At 36.2% G+C, this 17,781-nt stretch overlaps 1 protein-coding gene across 1 annotated transcript in view; it reads right to left on the bottom strand.

The window, feature by feature from the left end:
- SPDYA (speedy/RINGO cell cycle regulator family member A) overlaps nucleotides 1-17,570 on the bottom strand; it is a 32,321-nt gene extending 14,751 nt beyond the window's left edge. The window contains exons 1-5 of the mRNA XM_020288629.2: nucleotides 17,410-17,570; nucleotides 12,091-12,343; nucleotides 8,663-8,721; nucleotides 6,074-6,159; nucleotides 3,281-3,452 (exon numbers count right to left, since the gene is read on the bottom strand). Of these exons, the coding sequence (XP_020144218.1) occupies nucleotides 3,281-3,452; nucleotides 6,074-6,159; nucleotides 8,663-8,721; nucleotides 12,091-12,325 (552 nt within the window). The 5' untranslated portion in view covers nucleotides 12,326-12,343; nucleotides 17,410-17,570. The remainder of the gene's footprint in view (nucleotides 1-3,280; nucleotides 3,453-6,073; nucleotides 6,160-8,662; nucleotides 8,722-12,090; nucleotides 12,344-17,409) is intronic.
- Nucleotides 17,571-17,781: the final 211 nt, after the last annotated feature.

The following is a 17,781-nucleotide window of genomic DNA, read 5'->3' as shown; positions in this document are numbered from 1 at the left end:
TTATTGAGCAATTCTATATTCTGATGGCAACGGTTGAATAAAATTAAAAATGTGAAATGCCAGAAAGGGGGACAATTACTGTAGTGATGTCCTTGAGAAGCAAGAAAAGATGTAAAGCACAAGTAGAGGAAACAGACTTGGATAGGAGCAAAAGATAGTTCTTTCACAGTAACAAAGGGAGGGCAAAATATATGGGTATACGTGCAGGTAGGATGGTAGATATGGTGGAAGCAATGCTGACATTCTTTTCTATTGCTTCTTTTTTCTCAGTAGAAGACAATTATGCATGACTGTTGTCAATGGAGTGAGAGGAGAGAGATGGGAGATATTGGAAGTGTACTAGGTGTCTGACTTCATTAAATGTACAGTTTATAGTTTAAACAGACAGTAAGCAAGCAAATAAAAAATTATAAATCTTGTTCAGTGCTATAGAAGGAAACAAACAAGGTATTATGATAGAGAATAAAAGAAACTCATTTAAATAAGGTAACCTTTTTAAAGAGGAAAAACTTAAGTTCTGTTAATAATTTTTAAAATGTTGGCAAATTTTAAAATTATGAAAAAGCTTATGTAATAATATAACAAACATTTATATTCCTACTTCCCAGAATTAATAACTGTTAATATTGCTATTTTGGCTTCAAGCCTTTTTTTTTTTTTTCAGACAGGGTCTCACTCTTTTGCCCAGGCTAGAGTGCAGTGGTGTCATCATAGCTCCAACTCCTGGACTCAAGTGATCCTCCTGCCTCAGGCTCATGAGTAGCTGCACACACCATTATGCACGGCTAGTTTTTTTATTTTCTGCAGACACGGGGTCTCCCTATTGTCCAAGCTGGTCTCAAACTCCTGGGCTCAGCCTCGGCCTCCCAAAGTACTGGGATTACAGGCGTCAGCCACTGTGCCCAGCTGAGCCTTTTTTAAGTTAAAAGAAATAAGATAGTGTCTGGTAGATATTTACTAAGTATTCATTAAATTGATGTATATTAATGAATAAATGAATTCTATCAAGTGTTAAGAAACAATTTAGCTTGCCCAGCAAGAGCTTAGGCAGTAAAAACTTATAAAATAGAACTTTGCACTCTCAAAATATAGAGTTGGAAGAAAAGTTAGTGACAATCTAGTTTAATTGCTTATCTGAAACATTAATCCCCTCTATAACATAACAAACTGCTTGTTTTTTAAAAATCACCAGTGACAGAAATCACTGCCTCTGGAAGAGTCTATCTCGTTTTCAGATAGTTGTTAGGATAATATTCTTAACATTGAGCTATTGCTGCCTCTTCTTCTTTTTCATCCACAGATCTTAATTCTCTGATTTATAGCCAAAATAGACAAATCAATTTCCTGTCCCAATGTAGTCCCGCAAATACTTGAAAACAGCTAGCAAGCTTTCTGAATCTTCTTCTTCATATTGCAAATCTCTGAGCCTTTTTATTATTCCACAAATGACATTTTTCTTTTTGAGACCCTGCTCTATTCTAGTTGTTCTCCTCTGGATATAGCTGTTCGTCGGTTCTTCTTAAAGTATGATGTGCAGAACCAAATGCAGTATTTTAGGTATAATCTGATGATTACCTCCTCTTTTCTGCAGACTAACTTTAAACTTTTCTGTAAATCTGATTACACAACTGGGTTTACAGCTGTCTAAAACTTTTTAGTTTTGTACACATACACTATTAAGCCACATTCTTCTCTTTGGCTCTTTTACAGTCTGATACCAGTAGCTGAGGTAATTCCCAGCTCCAATGTTAGTGTATACTAACATTGTTGCCGTTAAAATGCTAGTTATTGTATCTTGATGGTAGTAGGTAAGTGTAGATAGACAGTCTCCCATCAGGTAAGCCACTACCAGTCCTGGCTTCTTCTTTCTGGGGCCCCCTCTATGCTTTTAGCTGAATGTCTCAAAGGGCCTGAAGCATTTACTTTGAAAAATCAGAGCACTCAAATAGAGTTGGCTATCACTTCCAAAGACAGTAATAGGTGTGCAAATTATCCACACCTGACCTGGGGAAGTAGTGTCAAAAATCGATAACTCCGGTTCATATCCGAGTCACGGCACCAAACAAAACAAAACAAAACAAAAACCCAATAACTCTTTCCATGCCCTATAATTGGAATGAGTGCAATTTAAATATTGTAATGAGGATTCCTTAATTTGGGGAGGTCTTATACATCTAACTTTTCTTCTTTTTCTATTGAATTTAATCTTATGAAGACTTGCCCTGCTGTACTGTCTTCGTATTTGCTGTGTCTTCATTTCATTAATAAACATAGTTAACAAAGTTAGCTCTGGGCAGAATTCTGAGACACACCACTAGAACTTTCTCTCAAGTTTGACACTCCCAACTCCCCCTAGCCAAGTGCCTGCCCAAGGGGCCAGGACATAGGGCCTGGGGGTGGGTGCTAAAAAAAAAAAAGGAAAAAAGAAAAAAAAGTTTGACATGAATCCATTAATTGGCTTGTTCTGCCTGTAGTCATTTAACTAGATATAATTCCATTTAATTACAGCATTATCTAGCCCACATTTATCAAACTTTTCTGAACTAGTACTAGAGTTTACAGTGACCACTGCTTTCCATTTAACTTTCTATTCTAGTATTTTTCTCTGGTTTGAAATACTAACTACTAAAAACCATAACATTTTGATAGAATAACTGATTATTAAATTTTTAGTGTCCTATTGTTGGTTTACCTTATTAAAATTTGCCATCAAGAAAACTTAATATATTCTATGTGAAAAGAGGTATGGTTTTAAAAAATATTTAAATTCATTTAAATTGTTTACCATTTTGTTGGTATTTCAATTTTGAGAAGCTGACATTTCACATACTTATTTAGTGGAAATTATTATTCAATTCCAGTGTTATTATCATCCTGAATAAGATAATTATGTTCACATTACCCTTTCCCAATATATTTTTTTTTTTTTTTATTTGGCGGAGCGCCCGCGGGCTGGCCAACGGGCCGCTGCCCGCGCGCTCCCTTCCCAATATATTTTGGTGATCTTTTAGACAGAAGAAAACCTCTAAAATAAAAATACTTACTAAAGAAGTAGACTGCTCTGAAAAACAGAAATGACAATTTTTAATTATAATGATACATATATAATGATTAAAACAGCAACATTGTAATATATAAGCTGTACTCTTGGTAATGATCAAATGGTCTACCTTTACATATGCAACTTCCCCCAAAAACATTAGAAGCACATTAAAAAACAAGAAAAATTAGATAAACAGAAAACAAAGATTACATCTATAAAGTATTTTAAAATCCTTACCTCCTCACAGCATCGCCTGCTTACAATAGCCCTAAAGTCAATTCTATCCCAGAGCTGGTCCCTTAACTTTAAGAAATTAGGGAACAATTTTCTCCAGTTTTTCCCTAAAGCCCATGGAAAAATTTCATACTTGGATTCTTCTTCATCTTCTTCAACTGTATTAGCCAGATACCTAACAAAGAAGACCCAAAACCCAAAAAAGAAATGGGTAAAGGACAGGAACAGGTAGTCCACACACACACACACAAAGAAATACAAATAGCTTATAAACACACGCAAAAATATCCAGCCTTACTTATATAAAAGAAATGTAGATAAAAAATAGTGTTACAGTGAATTTTACCTTGTTGAGTTCTGGGTATTTTTTTATTCCTATAAATCTTGAGCTTTGTTCTGGGATGCAGTTAAGTTATTTGGAAATGGTCTGATCCTCTCAGGTGTTGCTTTTATGATTTTTTGGGTGCAGTTTATCTGCAGCAATGTTCAATCTGGGCTAATTATTCCCAACTTCCTGAGTACTCTTCTTAAGACTCCACAAATTATAAATGTTTTCAATGTGCCTGTTGGGAACAGGCACTATTTCCAGCCCTATGTGAATGCTAGGCACTCTTCCACCGAATCTTTCTTATTGACTTGGCTAGTTTCCTTATAAACATATGAAACTCAGTAATGCACCAAATACCTGAGGGGGACCAGGCATGCATAGAAGCAGAAACACATGACTCATAATAAGGAGAATAATCAATAAAAACCAACCCCAAACTGACACAAATGGTAGACATAACAGATAAAGACATTAAAAGAGTTAAGTATTCTATATGTTCAAAAAGTTAAATATACATATTGAAAATGTTATAACAATATATAAAGGCCAGGCGTGGTGGCTCACACCTGTAATCCTAGCACTCTGGGAGGCCAAGGCGGGTGGATCGCTCAAGGTCAAGAGTTCGAAACCAACCTGAGCAAGAGCGAGACCCCGTCTCTATTAAAAATAGAAAGAAATTAATTGGCCAACTAAAAATATATAGAAAAAATTAGTCCAGCATGGTGGCTCATGCCTATAGTCCCAGCTACTCGTGAGGCTGAGGCAGAAGGATTGCTTAAGCCCAGGAGTTTGAGGTTGCTGTGAGCTAGGCTGACACCACAGCTCTCTGGCCCGGGCAACAGAGCAAGACTCTGTCTCAAAAAAAAAAAAAAAAAAAAAAATACAGAAAGGAAACATTGTGAGACTACATAAAAAGGAAAATCACTTGAGCTTTAGAAATGTGGTTAAATGAGAAAATATTTAATGAGAAGAACTATTGAGTTAGGCTATGCAAAAAGTATGAATAGACATAAAATGGAAATTATAATTTATATCATTTTTAATATGGAACTTCTAATACAACATGCAATGCAACCTTACATATTACTGTATTATATAAACCAAATAGTTTTTTACTGGTAATAACTTTACAAAATACGTAAAACAAATTTAATTTCAGGCATCTAGCATGATTTAAAATAAAGCTGCTTTTGGATTGTTTTCAATTCTCAGGTTCAAAAAACTACAAAATAGATATTGCTTCAACATACAGATATAATGCAATACTAAGTTATGTAAACAGCAATATAACTTAGCGGTCAGGGGCCGAATTTGGCCATTAGTAAATCACACCAGAATGTGTGCTGCAGCTTTTCTGCTTACTTTTACCATCTCAGAAAATACTTAATCTTCCTAAGTCTCAGTTTCCTCATCTGTAAAATGGGGATAATACCAAATTTATTTCATAGGGAAGGTTAAATTAGTTAATACTATATTAAAAAATTTTCATGGTGCCTTGTACATAATACTCATTAGCTAATGCCATTATATTCTTCCAATTTAGCAATCATCACCAAATTTTAAGTTGAGTTCATTTTTCCCCAGATACTGGAAAACAAGTCTTCTGAAAACATGCAGAAATCAGTTTCTTCCAGTCTTATTTCTTTTATAACTCTAATTCCTAATTAAACAGACTAAAAACTTATTCTTCAGTGCTGACAGCTATTGTAGCATTCAACTTAAATATTTTTATATGTAGTTCCCTAGTTAAATACTTAAAATTATATTCATGTATTCTCAACTGCAGTATTATATCTAACTAAAGGGTAGAAAAGGAAATATCACTGATTCTAGCTGAATTCTGACATATAGATTGGAAAATCATGTGATTAAAACCATTTAACAGATCACTAAGCTAATATAAAGTCAATGGAAAAATTGGAAAACAAACTATATTTCTTTGTCACAGTTCAGTGTTCAGTAAAGTGAGTACTAAGTACTTAAATATTTAAATATAAATATATATATATTTAAATATAAATAATGCCTATTTTATGGACATAGGTCCACAAAGAGTATGTTTAGAAAATTTTCCACTAACTCTGCAATGTAAAAGGGCAATGATGATGGTGATTTTTATTACATATTAATTGAAAATTTCAAAGAGCATAATTCTGGCTTTAAGTAATATATAAGTCATAAAGAGAATTTGGAATAATTTATATGGGAGCCTTCTCAAAAATGTAAATGATGCAATACAAACTCAAGTGGAATATTGAACAATAAATCTTAGGCATATAGCATGTTAAGCTCAGTGAAAAAAATATAAAAATATCCTATTAAAGAAAAAGTGTATAGCTTTTATATAGGAGACCTATATAAAAGGCCTATTCAAAGATATTATACAAAGTTTCAAACAGACTGTTTTAAATAAGGTATCATATATATTATAAATAACACAAAAATCACTTAGTAGAAAGAATACTTACAGGGCAATAAAGAAATTTATCCTGGTATGCTCACTTATAGTAAATTTAGCCCTCTTGAAATAAACAAAGGTCATAGCCAAAAGATACTATAAGGAAAAAAGTTAAAAATTAATATTAATGTTTTGCTCTTATAAATAAAACTGCTTTAAAATAGTTAACCTAAAAATTTATGATGAATAAACTAAAGTAATAAAGAATTATCCTATTATATAATTAACTATTTTAGCATTTGTTTTTTGACTTCCTGTAATCCATGTGACGAGTGAGAAATAGTTCTTGGCTATTTATCATAACTGACTAGAATGGACTCCTAAATTTTATTACAGACAATATTCTTTTGAACTAAAACCCCATTTTTTCTTAACTTAAAATTCAAACCTGAGAAGTTGAATAGTAAAATGAATAAATCCTTCAGTTAGATGTACCAATTATTAATATTTTCCTATTTGCTATCTCTATTTTTGTGTATGATGTATATATATAATTTTTTTTCTGAACCCTTTAAGTTAGTTGCAGATATCCATCCTTTTTTTTGTTTTTTAAAGATGGTCTTGTTCTGTTGCCTGGGCATGAGAGCAGTGGCATCATCAAAGCTCACTGCAACCTCAAACTTCTGGGCTAAAGCAATCCTCCTGCCTCAGCCTACTGAGTAGCTGGGACTACAGCCCAGCTAATTTTTCTTTTTTTGTAGAGATGGCGGTCTTGCTATGTTGCTCAGGCTGGTCTCAAATTCCTGACCCTAAGCAGTCCTCCTGCCTCAGCCTCCCAAAGTAGTAGGATTACAGGTGTGAGCCACTGTACCTGGCTCACTTCTTAAAATAACTTTTAAAAATGACTTCTACATGACTTCAGAGATAAGAATAACATGACTCTATTTTCATGGGGAAAATGTGTTTTAAATGTATTATTATCTTCCTTGGAGAATAAAAAAGTAAAAAAAAAAAAAAAAGAAAAGAAATGTATTATTAGAAAGATACATCTCAAGCCTGACATTAGAACACATGCCAGGTTCTGACTGTTCAAATTAAAAACAAGTTATAATATTAGTGCACCGGATTCTCATAAAACACTTATTATCTTATCATCACAGGATTTATCACAAAGTTTTCACAGTAATTTCCAGTAAAGGACTCTTGAATTGTAGTTATACTACTACTCCTGGTTAGTTACCTTTCAAACACTGCCCCCTTCTGCCCAACAATTTTAATGCACTCAAAACCATAAAGTTTAAAATTTCACAATTCCACATAAATTGGGTATTTGATATTAAAGCATTAGTGTTCGTTTTTATAAGTGTTAGTGACATTATAATTATGTTTTAAAAGATCCCTTAACTTTTAGAAATATATTATAAAATATTTATGGATAAAACGTTAGGATGTCTAGGATTTACTTCAAAATAAGCCAGTCTTTGGGGAGAGGGCTTAGAAGAAAAATGAATGACCATGATCGATTGTAGCTATAATGAAAGGCACATGGAGAGACTGTCTTCTATCCTAAGTTGTGTACATTTAAAATTTTCCAAAATAAAATTTACAAAAATTTTTAAAACTTTATTTTATCCTTGTCATGTTAATTAAGCTTGAAATAAAAATGCTCCCATGATACCAACTTAGTGGGTATTTAATCATAAGATAACCTTGCATTAATTCTCATTTCTGTTGGTTGGCACATAATTTTAAGTGTGATATGAAGTCATGCTAAATTTTCTAATATGACTATACCTGGCATAAAATGGCATTTATAAAGCTGAAATTTTAACTATTCAACTAAATCTAAAGAACACAGAAACATCATTTCTATTATTATGTAAGTTATACATTCCTTTATGAAACATTAATTCCTAAATAAAAAAATATTAAACTGATTTTACCCTAAAAGTTAATGGGATTTGTTTTTGCTGAATTATTTACAAAATATTAAATGCAGATTCCCTAAGTAGAATAAATCTCATAATATTGTTTTTCTCCACAGCCTTATAAAATGTAATAATTCTGAGCAAAATGTATTAAGTCTATAGTGATTTTTATTTTCAAACAGATACAGACTTAAAGTAATTTAAACATAATCAATAACATTCTATAATTCCCCAAATATAGACTGAATCTATGCTATATGCTAATTCCAAATTATTATTGTTATTTTGAGACAGAGTCTTACTCTGTTGCCCTCAGTAAAGTGCTGTGGCATCAGCCTAGCTCAAAGCAACCTCAAACTCCTGGGTTCAAGCGATCCTCCTGTCTCAGTCTTCTGAGTAGCTGGGACTACAGGTGCACACAATGAAGCTGGGCTAATTTTTCTATTTTTAGTAGAGATGGAGTCCCACTGTTGCTCAGGCTGGTCTCAAACTCCTGACCTCAAGGGATCCTCCTGCCTTGGCCTCCAGAGTGCTAGGATTACAGGTGGTGAGCCACTGTGCCTAGCCATAATTCCAAAAATTAATGTGCAAGGATTTTGCTTTGAAGGAGCAATGTAGGCTCACTCTTTTTTTCAACCTTAATTGAAAAATTCCTCTAAGATCTCATTAAAGCTCTAATGGTTCAGTTACATCACAATGCTGGTTAATAATTATACTGCTACCAAATTTACCTTGTCTGCAATTTTACAGCAGCAGTCCATCCACAAGAAATCTTGAATTAAATCATCATCTACAACAAAAGATAGTTATAACTTGTCTTTTAAAAATAGAATGTTTCCTTTAAAAGAATTTCTGTATCAAGAGATTATAAACGATACTTAGAAATCAAACAAAAATGACTGAACCAGTGTTGTCTAAGGCATAGTTTTCAGTTCTTTGGTGTATTTACCATAGCAAAGACTTTACAAAAAGCTACTGCCTTATCCTTTGTCTTCCCATCTAATGTGTCTTAATATATAGCTCAAGTTGGAGGGAGAATGGCAGAAGTGTTGGTTTACTGACTATCCAACAGCATTTTAAGAAATGTGTCTTGGGTAATGCTATACTAGCTCTTCATTCCTTTCCAAAATCAATCTTATTATAGATATTGGATCTGCTAAAAGATAACTCAGTCTTTAAAAAATAATGACTTAATACTCTATTTTCTAAATATGTTTTACTTTTTCTACTACCTTATCCTTTTAAGAGATTCCAGGATATTTTAAGTTTTAGATTCTTCTTCTCTGCTCCCATTTATCTCTGTTCTACTTTCTATTATTCAAATACATATGAAAATGTCTATATAAAAATGGTTCATAATTAGTTACTTATGATCAACATTTTGGAAAAAATGAGCATTAGGATAAAAAAGTCAACAAAAATATTGTTAAAAAATAACATCCAGAAAGTAAGTCAAAACATTTATTTCAAATTTATTTATTTTTATTTTTTGTAGAGACAGGGTCTCACTATGTTGCTCAGGCTGGTCTTGAACTCCTGACCTCAAGCGATCCTCCCCCCTCAACCTTCCACAGTGCTGGGATTACAGGTGTGAGTTACCACACTTGGCCTATTTCAATTTTAAAGGGCTAAAATATATAATCTCAAAATATGTTAGCAGTTGTCAGAATACAGTCTCAGAAAATATGCTTTTTATCATTCCCTCCTTCATTTTTCTTTCTTTTCTTTTTTTTAGAGAGATGGTCTATGTTGCCCAGGTTAGCCTCAAACTCCTAGGCTCAAGAGATCTTCCTGTCTCAGCCTTCTGAGTAGCTGGGACTATAAACACCTACCACCATGCCAGCTCCTCCCCTGCATTTTAAGTAACAAAGCATAACTTCTTTTTTTTTTTCTTTTTGACACAGAGTCTCACTCTGTTGCCCGGACTAGAGTACTGTGGCATCAACCTAACTCACAGCAACCTCAAAACTCCTGGGCTCAAGCAATCTTTCTGCCTCAGCCTCCCAAGTAGCTGGGACTACAGGCATGCACCACCATGCCCGACTAATTTTTTCTCTATATATTTTTAGTTGTCTGGCTAATTTCTATTTTTTTAGTAGAGACAGGGTCTTGCTCTTGCTCAGGCTGGTCTCAAACTCCTGACCTTGAGTGATCCTCCCACCTCAGCCTCCCAGAGAGCTAGGATTACAGGCATAAGCCACCGAGCCCGGCCCATAACTTCTTTTTTTTTTTTTTTTTTTTTGAGACAGAGTCTCGCTTTGTTGTCCAGGCTAGAGTGAGTGCCGTGGCGTCAGCCTAGCTCACAGCAACCTCAAACTCCTGGGCTCGAGCGATCCTTCTGCCTCAGCCTCCCGAGTAGCTGGGACTACAGGCATGAGCCACCATGCCCGGCTAATTTTTTTTATATATATATCAGTTGGCCAATTAATTTCTTTCTATTTATAGTAGAGACAGGGTCTCGCTCTTGCTCAGGTTGGTTTTGAACTCCTGACCTTGAGCAATCCGCCCGCCTCGGCCTCCAAGAGCTAGGATTACAGGCGTGAGCCACCGCGCCTGGCCCCATAACTTCTTTAAATTCATTTTTATATCCTGAAATACCATCATTGTAGTCAAATATGTGAACAGTCCCAAGAATAACTGAGTAATAATTTGTATGAATAATAATTTCTACCTTGTTAATTTCATTTTTATTTCTTAAATTACCTAAAATGGTAGAGCCAAGTATTTTCTCTTATTTCTTATGACCAGTTATGGGCACTAAAAAAGTTTGTAGGTAATAATTCTGTTCTACTCTTAATAAAGAGAAACTTGTATTAACATTCTAGATGTTCCAGGGGAACATCTGTATATCTTTTCTACTTATATTCTTTACATTTTTCCTTTCTTCCCCCCCCATATCATCTTTTCATTTTGCTTTGCTTTTCTTAACCAGCTTGCTTTAATGCACCTGGCCTTCCTCTATAAACAAGGAAGCCTGTTACCTAAATCTATGAGACTGTGGCATTTACTTGACTTGATTCACTCCCAGATATTTACCAGAACCCATCTATACTATCCCTTATTCTAACCTGTCCACTTTAGAACCTTTCCTTCAAAACAAAAACCCCCCAAAACAAAACCAAAATATAAACCCTTTTTCTTGGTTAGAAGTATAGTACTATAAAGTTTCTTTTTGCCAATTTGTTAAGAAATTTATCAGCAAAGTAGCACTGTTTATTTTATTTTTTTGAGACAGAGTCTCGCTTTGTTGCCCAGGCTAGAGTGAATGCCGTGGCGTCAGCCTACCTCACAGCAACCTCAAACTCCTGGGCTTAAGCAATCCTGCTGCCTCAGCCTACTGAGTAACTGGGACTGCAGGCATGTGCCACCATGCCTGGCTAATTATATATATATATATATATATATATATATATATATATATATATATATATATATATATATTAGCCAATTAATTTCTTTCTATTTATAGTAGAGATGGGGTCTCGTTCTTGCTCAGGCTGGTTTCGAACTCCTGACCTTGAGCAATCCGCCCGCCTTGGCCTCCCAGAGTGCTAGGATTATAGGTGTGAGCCACCGCGCTGGCCAGCACTGTTTAATAATCTAAACAAATTCGAACTCATTTCATGATATGAACGTGATGATAAATCAGAGTTAATTTTCAACAATGTTCCCAAAATATAATTCTGAATCATCTCTAGGTTGACCAAGCTTCCTGGTTTGCTTGGTTTTAGAAATGAAAGTCCTGGGAAATTCCTTAGGTATAGTTAAACTGGGTCAGTTAAACTAAGTCTTTTTTGTTTGTTTTTTGAACCAAGGCCTCCCTTTTGTTCTAGCATCTGAGTCTTTATGTATTTTACTTTAGGTGAAACAAAATTCATGCTCTGAACCTGAATTGCCCAGAATTTACATTTGACACTTGGATTTCAGTAGTCTAAGAAGCTAGATGAGTCTGAATTTTCAACCCATAAGCTAGCAAAACAAAAACCCAACGTTAAAAAAAAGACTAAAACAAAAACAAATTTGGTTAGAGATGGGAAATTTGACACAAAATAATAGCATTATATTCTATCATGATCAATATGAAAATAATACAATAGGTGTTTACATTCTAATTTTTGAGTACCTTATAATTACCACTATTACAATATTTTAAACTTACCAAATAATTTAAAGAAAGCAGTCATTTCTTGACGCTGTATTACTAGACAAGGTCCTTTGGGGCGTTTAGATTTGTTGTTATTATGTGCATTTTTTTCAGATGCTTGCCAACTATCTTTAAAAAGAGGACGCTTCAGATTAATTGGTTTTTTAGGCTGATATGATCTATTTGACCCTGATTTTACATGAACAGTGACAGTAGGTGGTGTCTCACAACACATCTGATTGTGCCTCATTTTGGTTTCCCAAGATTCCTGTAAAAATAAAACATACAATTATTTATCATATTCATTCATTTCTCTGTAAAACAACTAACTGGATTAATACTACCAGATGCAGTCATATGAAATGTTACTGAACTTGCTATTAAAATGTTATTTGTGACAGTGACTCATATTAAAAATTGCTTACATGTTAGGAAAAGCTATGCTTCCTTTGGGTAACTGTTATACTTTCTCTACTCAAATAAGATACTGTATACCATTTTGCTTTGGCTACAGAACTTAAAATCAAATCTGAAAGTTAATTATAGAAACTATGCTGAATTTACAAGGTATTTGTAGTGTTCTTTTTCTTTTTCTTGTCAATTCTGCTTGAATTGACATAATTTTATCATATGGTTATTATATGCCACCCCAAATTCTTTATAAACAAGGAAATTTCTATAACTTATTTATTATCAAGTATATTAAAAATCACCCCCTCCCAAAAAAAACATATATTCTTATTGTTAAATTCCTGATATGTCACAAAATTCACTTATTCAATAAGCATTTATTGAAAAGGTGAAAACAATTCTAGCAAAAAATGTATAAGTACTCTGAAGGATTTTCATAAATTGGTCTAATTTTTAAAGTTGTGAGTATATATGACCATGCTATTTGAGTGGCTGGTTATAAGTGTATATGAATGTACAACATTATAATCTAAGAAAATCTGAGACAAAGTTAATCCACCAATATTTAACAGTATGCATAATCATCTTGTTTGGTGGTGATCACATAATTACTAGAATTAGCATTTTCTGGTCAAATATTTCTAGGGTAATGGGAAACAAAGGTGTGAATAGGCAAAGCAGGAAACTATTCTAGGACCCTAATGAGAACCTCTGAATCCATAACTCACAGTGACCCAGGCAGCCATGCCTCCCTTGGTGTTCAAGGAGTTAGGTACAGATTCTCCTTCCTGACCCTCAGAAACTTCCCTGCTGAAGGAAGGAATGGAAAATAAGATAGGACATAGTGAGGCTAGAGCAGCACTGTCAGAAATAATGCAAGCCACAGATGTAATTTTATATTTTTAGAGCCACATTTTAAAAAGGTAAATTTTAATATAGTTTCTATAACTCAATATATCCAAAATATCACTTTCACATGTAATCAATATAAAAATTAATGAGATATTTACATTCTAAGTCTTTGAAATCTGCTGTGTATTTTCCATTTATAGCATATCTCAATTCTGATGCTAATTTTTCAATAATAAAAGTGAAATGTAGTCCTATCAAAAAATGAATTAGTGTGCAACAGAAAAATACTTTACATTCCTTCAGTTTTTTGATTTAAAGTTAAAATTAAATTCTTCAGTTTCAGTATTTAATAGTCACAAATGGTTAGTGTCTACCATATTAGACAGTATAAGGCTAGATTATGAAGAACTAGGTAGAGGAAATTATACTTACTTGATTCTAAAATTTCCCATCTCTCCCTACTTTTTCTTCCTAGATAGTAAGGTCCAGCCAAATTGAAGGCAATTAATTATGTAGTGGGAGTAGGGGTACTACAGACTCTACTGAAAGAGGAATAGGTGACTTGTATAATAATTTACTGCTTTTTCTTACCACCTCAACTGGGAGACAGTTGGAGGCCTCATCTGCATCTGTTATTTTTGTTTGTTTGTTTTGTTTTGTTTTTTTTGAAGTAAAAGCAGCCTTACATCTAGATGGAAAAAACTAAATAGAAGTCAGGCTTCTCAAATTGGGGTATGTGGAATAGACTCAATTGAGATGTACCAGAATATGGAATAACTGTGGCACATCTTCCAGGAGGTAAGTTTTATTCAATGGTAAGTCACTTAAAATAGTGTTTTTATATTAAAAGTATGGGTATATCATAAAATAGGATGCAATTTTTTTTTCAATCAAAAAGGTAAAACAGGCTGGGCGCGGTGTCTCACGCCTGTAATCCTAGCACTCTGGGAGGCCGAGGCAGGCGGATTGCTCAAGGTCAGGAGTTCAAAACCAGCCTGAGTGGGACCCCGTCTCTACTATCAATAGAAAGAAATTAATTGGCCATATATATATATATGCACACAAAAAATTATGTGTATTAATGTGTATAATTAAAAAATTATATTATTATATATATATATATACATGTGTGTATATATATATATATATATACACACAAAAAAAATTAGCTGGGCATGGTGGCGCATGCCTGTAGTCCCAGCTACTTGGGAGGCTGAGGCAGAAGGATTGCTTGAGCCCAGGAGTTTGAGGTTGCTGTGAGCTAGGCTGATGCCACGGCACTCACTCTAGCCTGGGCAACAACGTGAGACTCTGTCTCAAAAAAAAAAAAAAAAAAAAGGTAAAACATCATGCTAAGAGTAGGTCTCTTTACATTACTCCACTAAACCCTAATGTACATGTTGGGATACTTCATGTTTGAGAAATTTGAACAAGAAAATGTCTGAAATTCCCTAAGTAGAGATTCATTGAAGTTAATAATCAAACACTGGCAGGAAAGTTGTGGAGAAGGAACTTAAGGAAAGAAGCTACCAATGCTATAATCTTGGTCAAATTCTAACTTGAGGTAGCTTTCAGTTTTGTTCTTTGTTTAGTATACTAAGAGAATGAGAGTTCTGATGGCAAGCAAAAGGAAAAGAATGAAAGGCAAATTAAAACATGGACCATTTTAAGATGGGCGAAAAACATGAAAAGATGGGGAAGTAGGAGAAACTGCTCATAATGGTAAAATTCTTTAATAAAATTATTAGTTTTTATTTTTATATATATTTTTAGAGACAGGGATTCATTCTGTTGCCTGGGCTAGAGTGCAGTGGTGCAATCATAGCTTATTTCAGCTTCTAACTCCTGGGCTCAAGTGATCCTCTTGCCTCAGACTCTAGAGCAGCTGGGAATACAGGTGTGCACCATCATTCCTGGAGAATTTTTTGTCTCCCTATGTTGCCCAGGCTAGTCTTGAACTCATGGCCTCAAGCCACCCTTTGGCCCTGGTCTCCTGCAGTGCTGGGACTGCAGGTGTGAACCACCACACCTGGCCTTGGCTACTCTTTATATGAATTTAATTCTAGCATTGGTAGTGTAAGTGTACACAATAAACGTGACTTAGTGGTTAAATAAACCACTACTGTGGGGAAGAAAGACGGGCTTATCACCTTTTTGCTAAAATAAAATAACTTCTTAAAAAAAGAACCCTTATTAAAATGATTACAGCAGGTTTTTTTCTACAACAACCAACACGATCTAAGTATTAAAAAATAATAACAGCAAATTTAGGAAAAATATTCTGACAAAATTTCTGGAAGCTGTGCTGGGGCTATTATCAAATCTCCACAATTTTGATGTTGTAAGATATTTTCTCATTTAATTAATCATCTAATGATTATAGAACACTTTTGACCTCAGCCAAGTGGTTGTGCTATGGTGTTTGTAAAATAATTACCTGACACGGCTGATTCAGTAAGTTCAAATCTGTTAGAAATCTAACCTATTAGTGAATAAAGGAGCATTACATACAATTATAATGTGGTAGGAATAAATGCAAACCAGATTGAATAGAATTAAAGGACTGATGTGCTAGAAAATGAGGCAGATGTGACTATGTACATATGTACACACATATACCCCGCTTTTAACATGGTGATGATTAGAAGGAATAAAATGAATAGCAGCTAGAAGGGACATCAATCACATGAAGTTGTTTCCATACTAAGCCTGTCTACAGACAAAAGAGAACCAGTTGAGGGCATCTGTTAAAATACTAGAGAATGGACCTGAATTTAAAACCTTATTCTGTTTCACTAGCTATGTGACTTTAGGCTATTTAAATTCTGAAGCCTTAGTTTCTTCACTTATGATATTGAGAAAATAAAATCACTTATGTTCATTTAGAATATGGCACATAGTAAGTACTCAATAAAAATTACCTATTAGGCATTTTAATAATACATATTTTGTAGCATTAATGAACAAAGGAACTATATGGATAATACCTAGCACAGTGCTGAATGCTTAGCAAAATCTCTATATAGAAGCATCATTAGTATATCATTAGCTCCTTAATGGGAAGAATGTCTTTGAAGGAAAGAAGAGTCCGAATATGAGAGGCAGTCAAATTTCACCTCAATTACTAAATATAATTTTCTTTTCCGGAGACAAGGTCTCACTCCATCACCCAGGCTGGAGTGCAAGTGGTGTCATCATAGCTCACTGCAGCCTCCAACTTCTGGGCTCAAGAGATTCTCTTGCCTCAGCCTCCCCAGCAGCTACTAAATAAATATAATTTAAATGTTAAGAAAATTTAATTGGTAACAGAGATGTTGGTATTTAGAAACATATGCTTATGTCAGAGAATAGAATTTGTAAACAGACAAGATGTCGATTTTAGCATAGCATGGCCTTATCAGTCTTTAAACGTTCAATTACTCTACTTTTAAAAAGTTGAGGCTAGTTGGCCTCCAGTCGTCCTGGATGTCACATAAGAAGAGAGCATTCGTGAATTCTGAGACCTGGGCTGAGGCCACAGCACTGAGACACAGCAGCTCCGACGGCAAGCTGCCGCTGCAGATGCTCTTGGGAAAAGAGGTAGGACTTAGACAAAAGGCCACCCCCTCATCCCCGCCAAATAAGAGCAGGCGGCAGGCCGGGAGGCAGGAGCTCTTCCCCAGGGGCCTCTCCTCCAGGCAGGCGGGCAGGAAGAGCCCGCACCACCGGGCTCCTCTGGGGCCACCTGAGGGGACCAGTCTCCCCTCCCCTCCGCTCCCCTCCCACCAGCACGGCCAGCCTCCCGCTGCGCCGCGGCCCCCGGCCCCCGCAGTCCTGCCGCAGGGCCCTCCAGCCCGGAGCCCGGGGCGAAGGAGCTGGAGGGCGTGTGCTCGTCGCCGCCAAGGCCCCTGAGGGCATTCACGGGTGGAAGTGCGTGGGGCGAGGTCGCGGCGCCCGCGAGGGGGCGGAGAGGCCGCCACCTTCTCACACAAGACGGACGGCGGGGCTGGCAGCGACAGGGAACCTGGAACAGTCACAAGGGAAAGTGGAGGTTCGCCTGCGAGGCCCGCCCCCGGGTGCGAGCAAAGGTACCTGCGAAACCCGGGCTGGGTGCGAGGGGGCCGGGCCGGCGGCAGTCAGCCTCACCCACAGCTCTCGGGCCTCAGACGGTTGCTCGCCGCCGCTCGCACACCTCCCGCCAACCCCGAGCCCCGAGCGCGCGGCCGGCGGGGGCCAATCAGTGCGCAGAGCCGGCCTCTGGGGCGGGGCTGGCCGGGAGGCACGCGCCCGCGCCCCACCCGCCCCACCCCCACCCCGCTCGCTCCCCGCCCGAGCCCTGTGCGGGAGCCGCCTTCTGCGGTTATTCCTCCGTGCCCGCCCTCTGGCCCACCGCCCTGGCGAAGCTCACACACCCTCCGGATCTGACCTCTTTCCCTTGGACACTTCTCAAAGTCCGTTTATAGT

This window comes from Microcebus murinus, chromosome 3 (assembly GCF_040939455.1).
Source record: "Microcebus murinus isolate Inina chromosome 3, M.murinus_Inina_mat1.0, whole genome shotgun sequence".
Lineage (NCBI taxonomy): Eukaryota > Metazoa > Chordata > Mammalia > Primates > Cheirogaleidae > Microcebus > Microcebus murinus.
The sequence above is the reverse complement of the archived record's forward strand: the minus strand, read 5'-3'. Positions and strand labels throughout refer to the sequence as shown.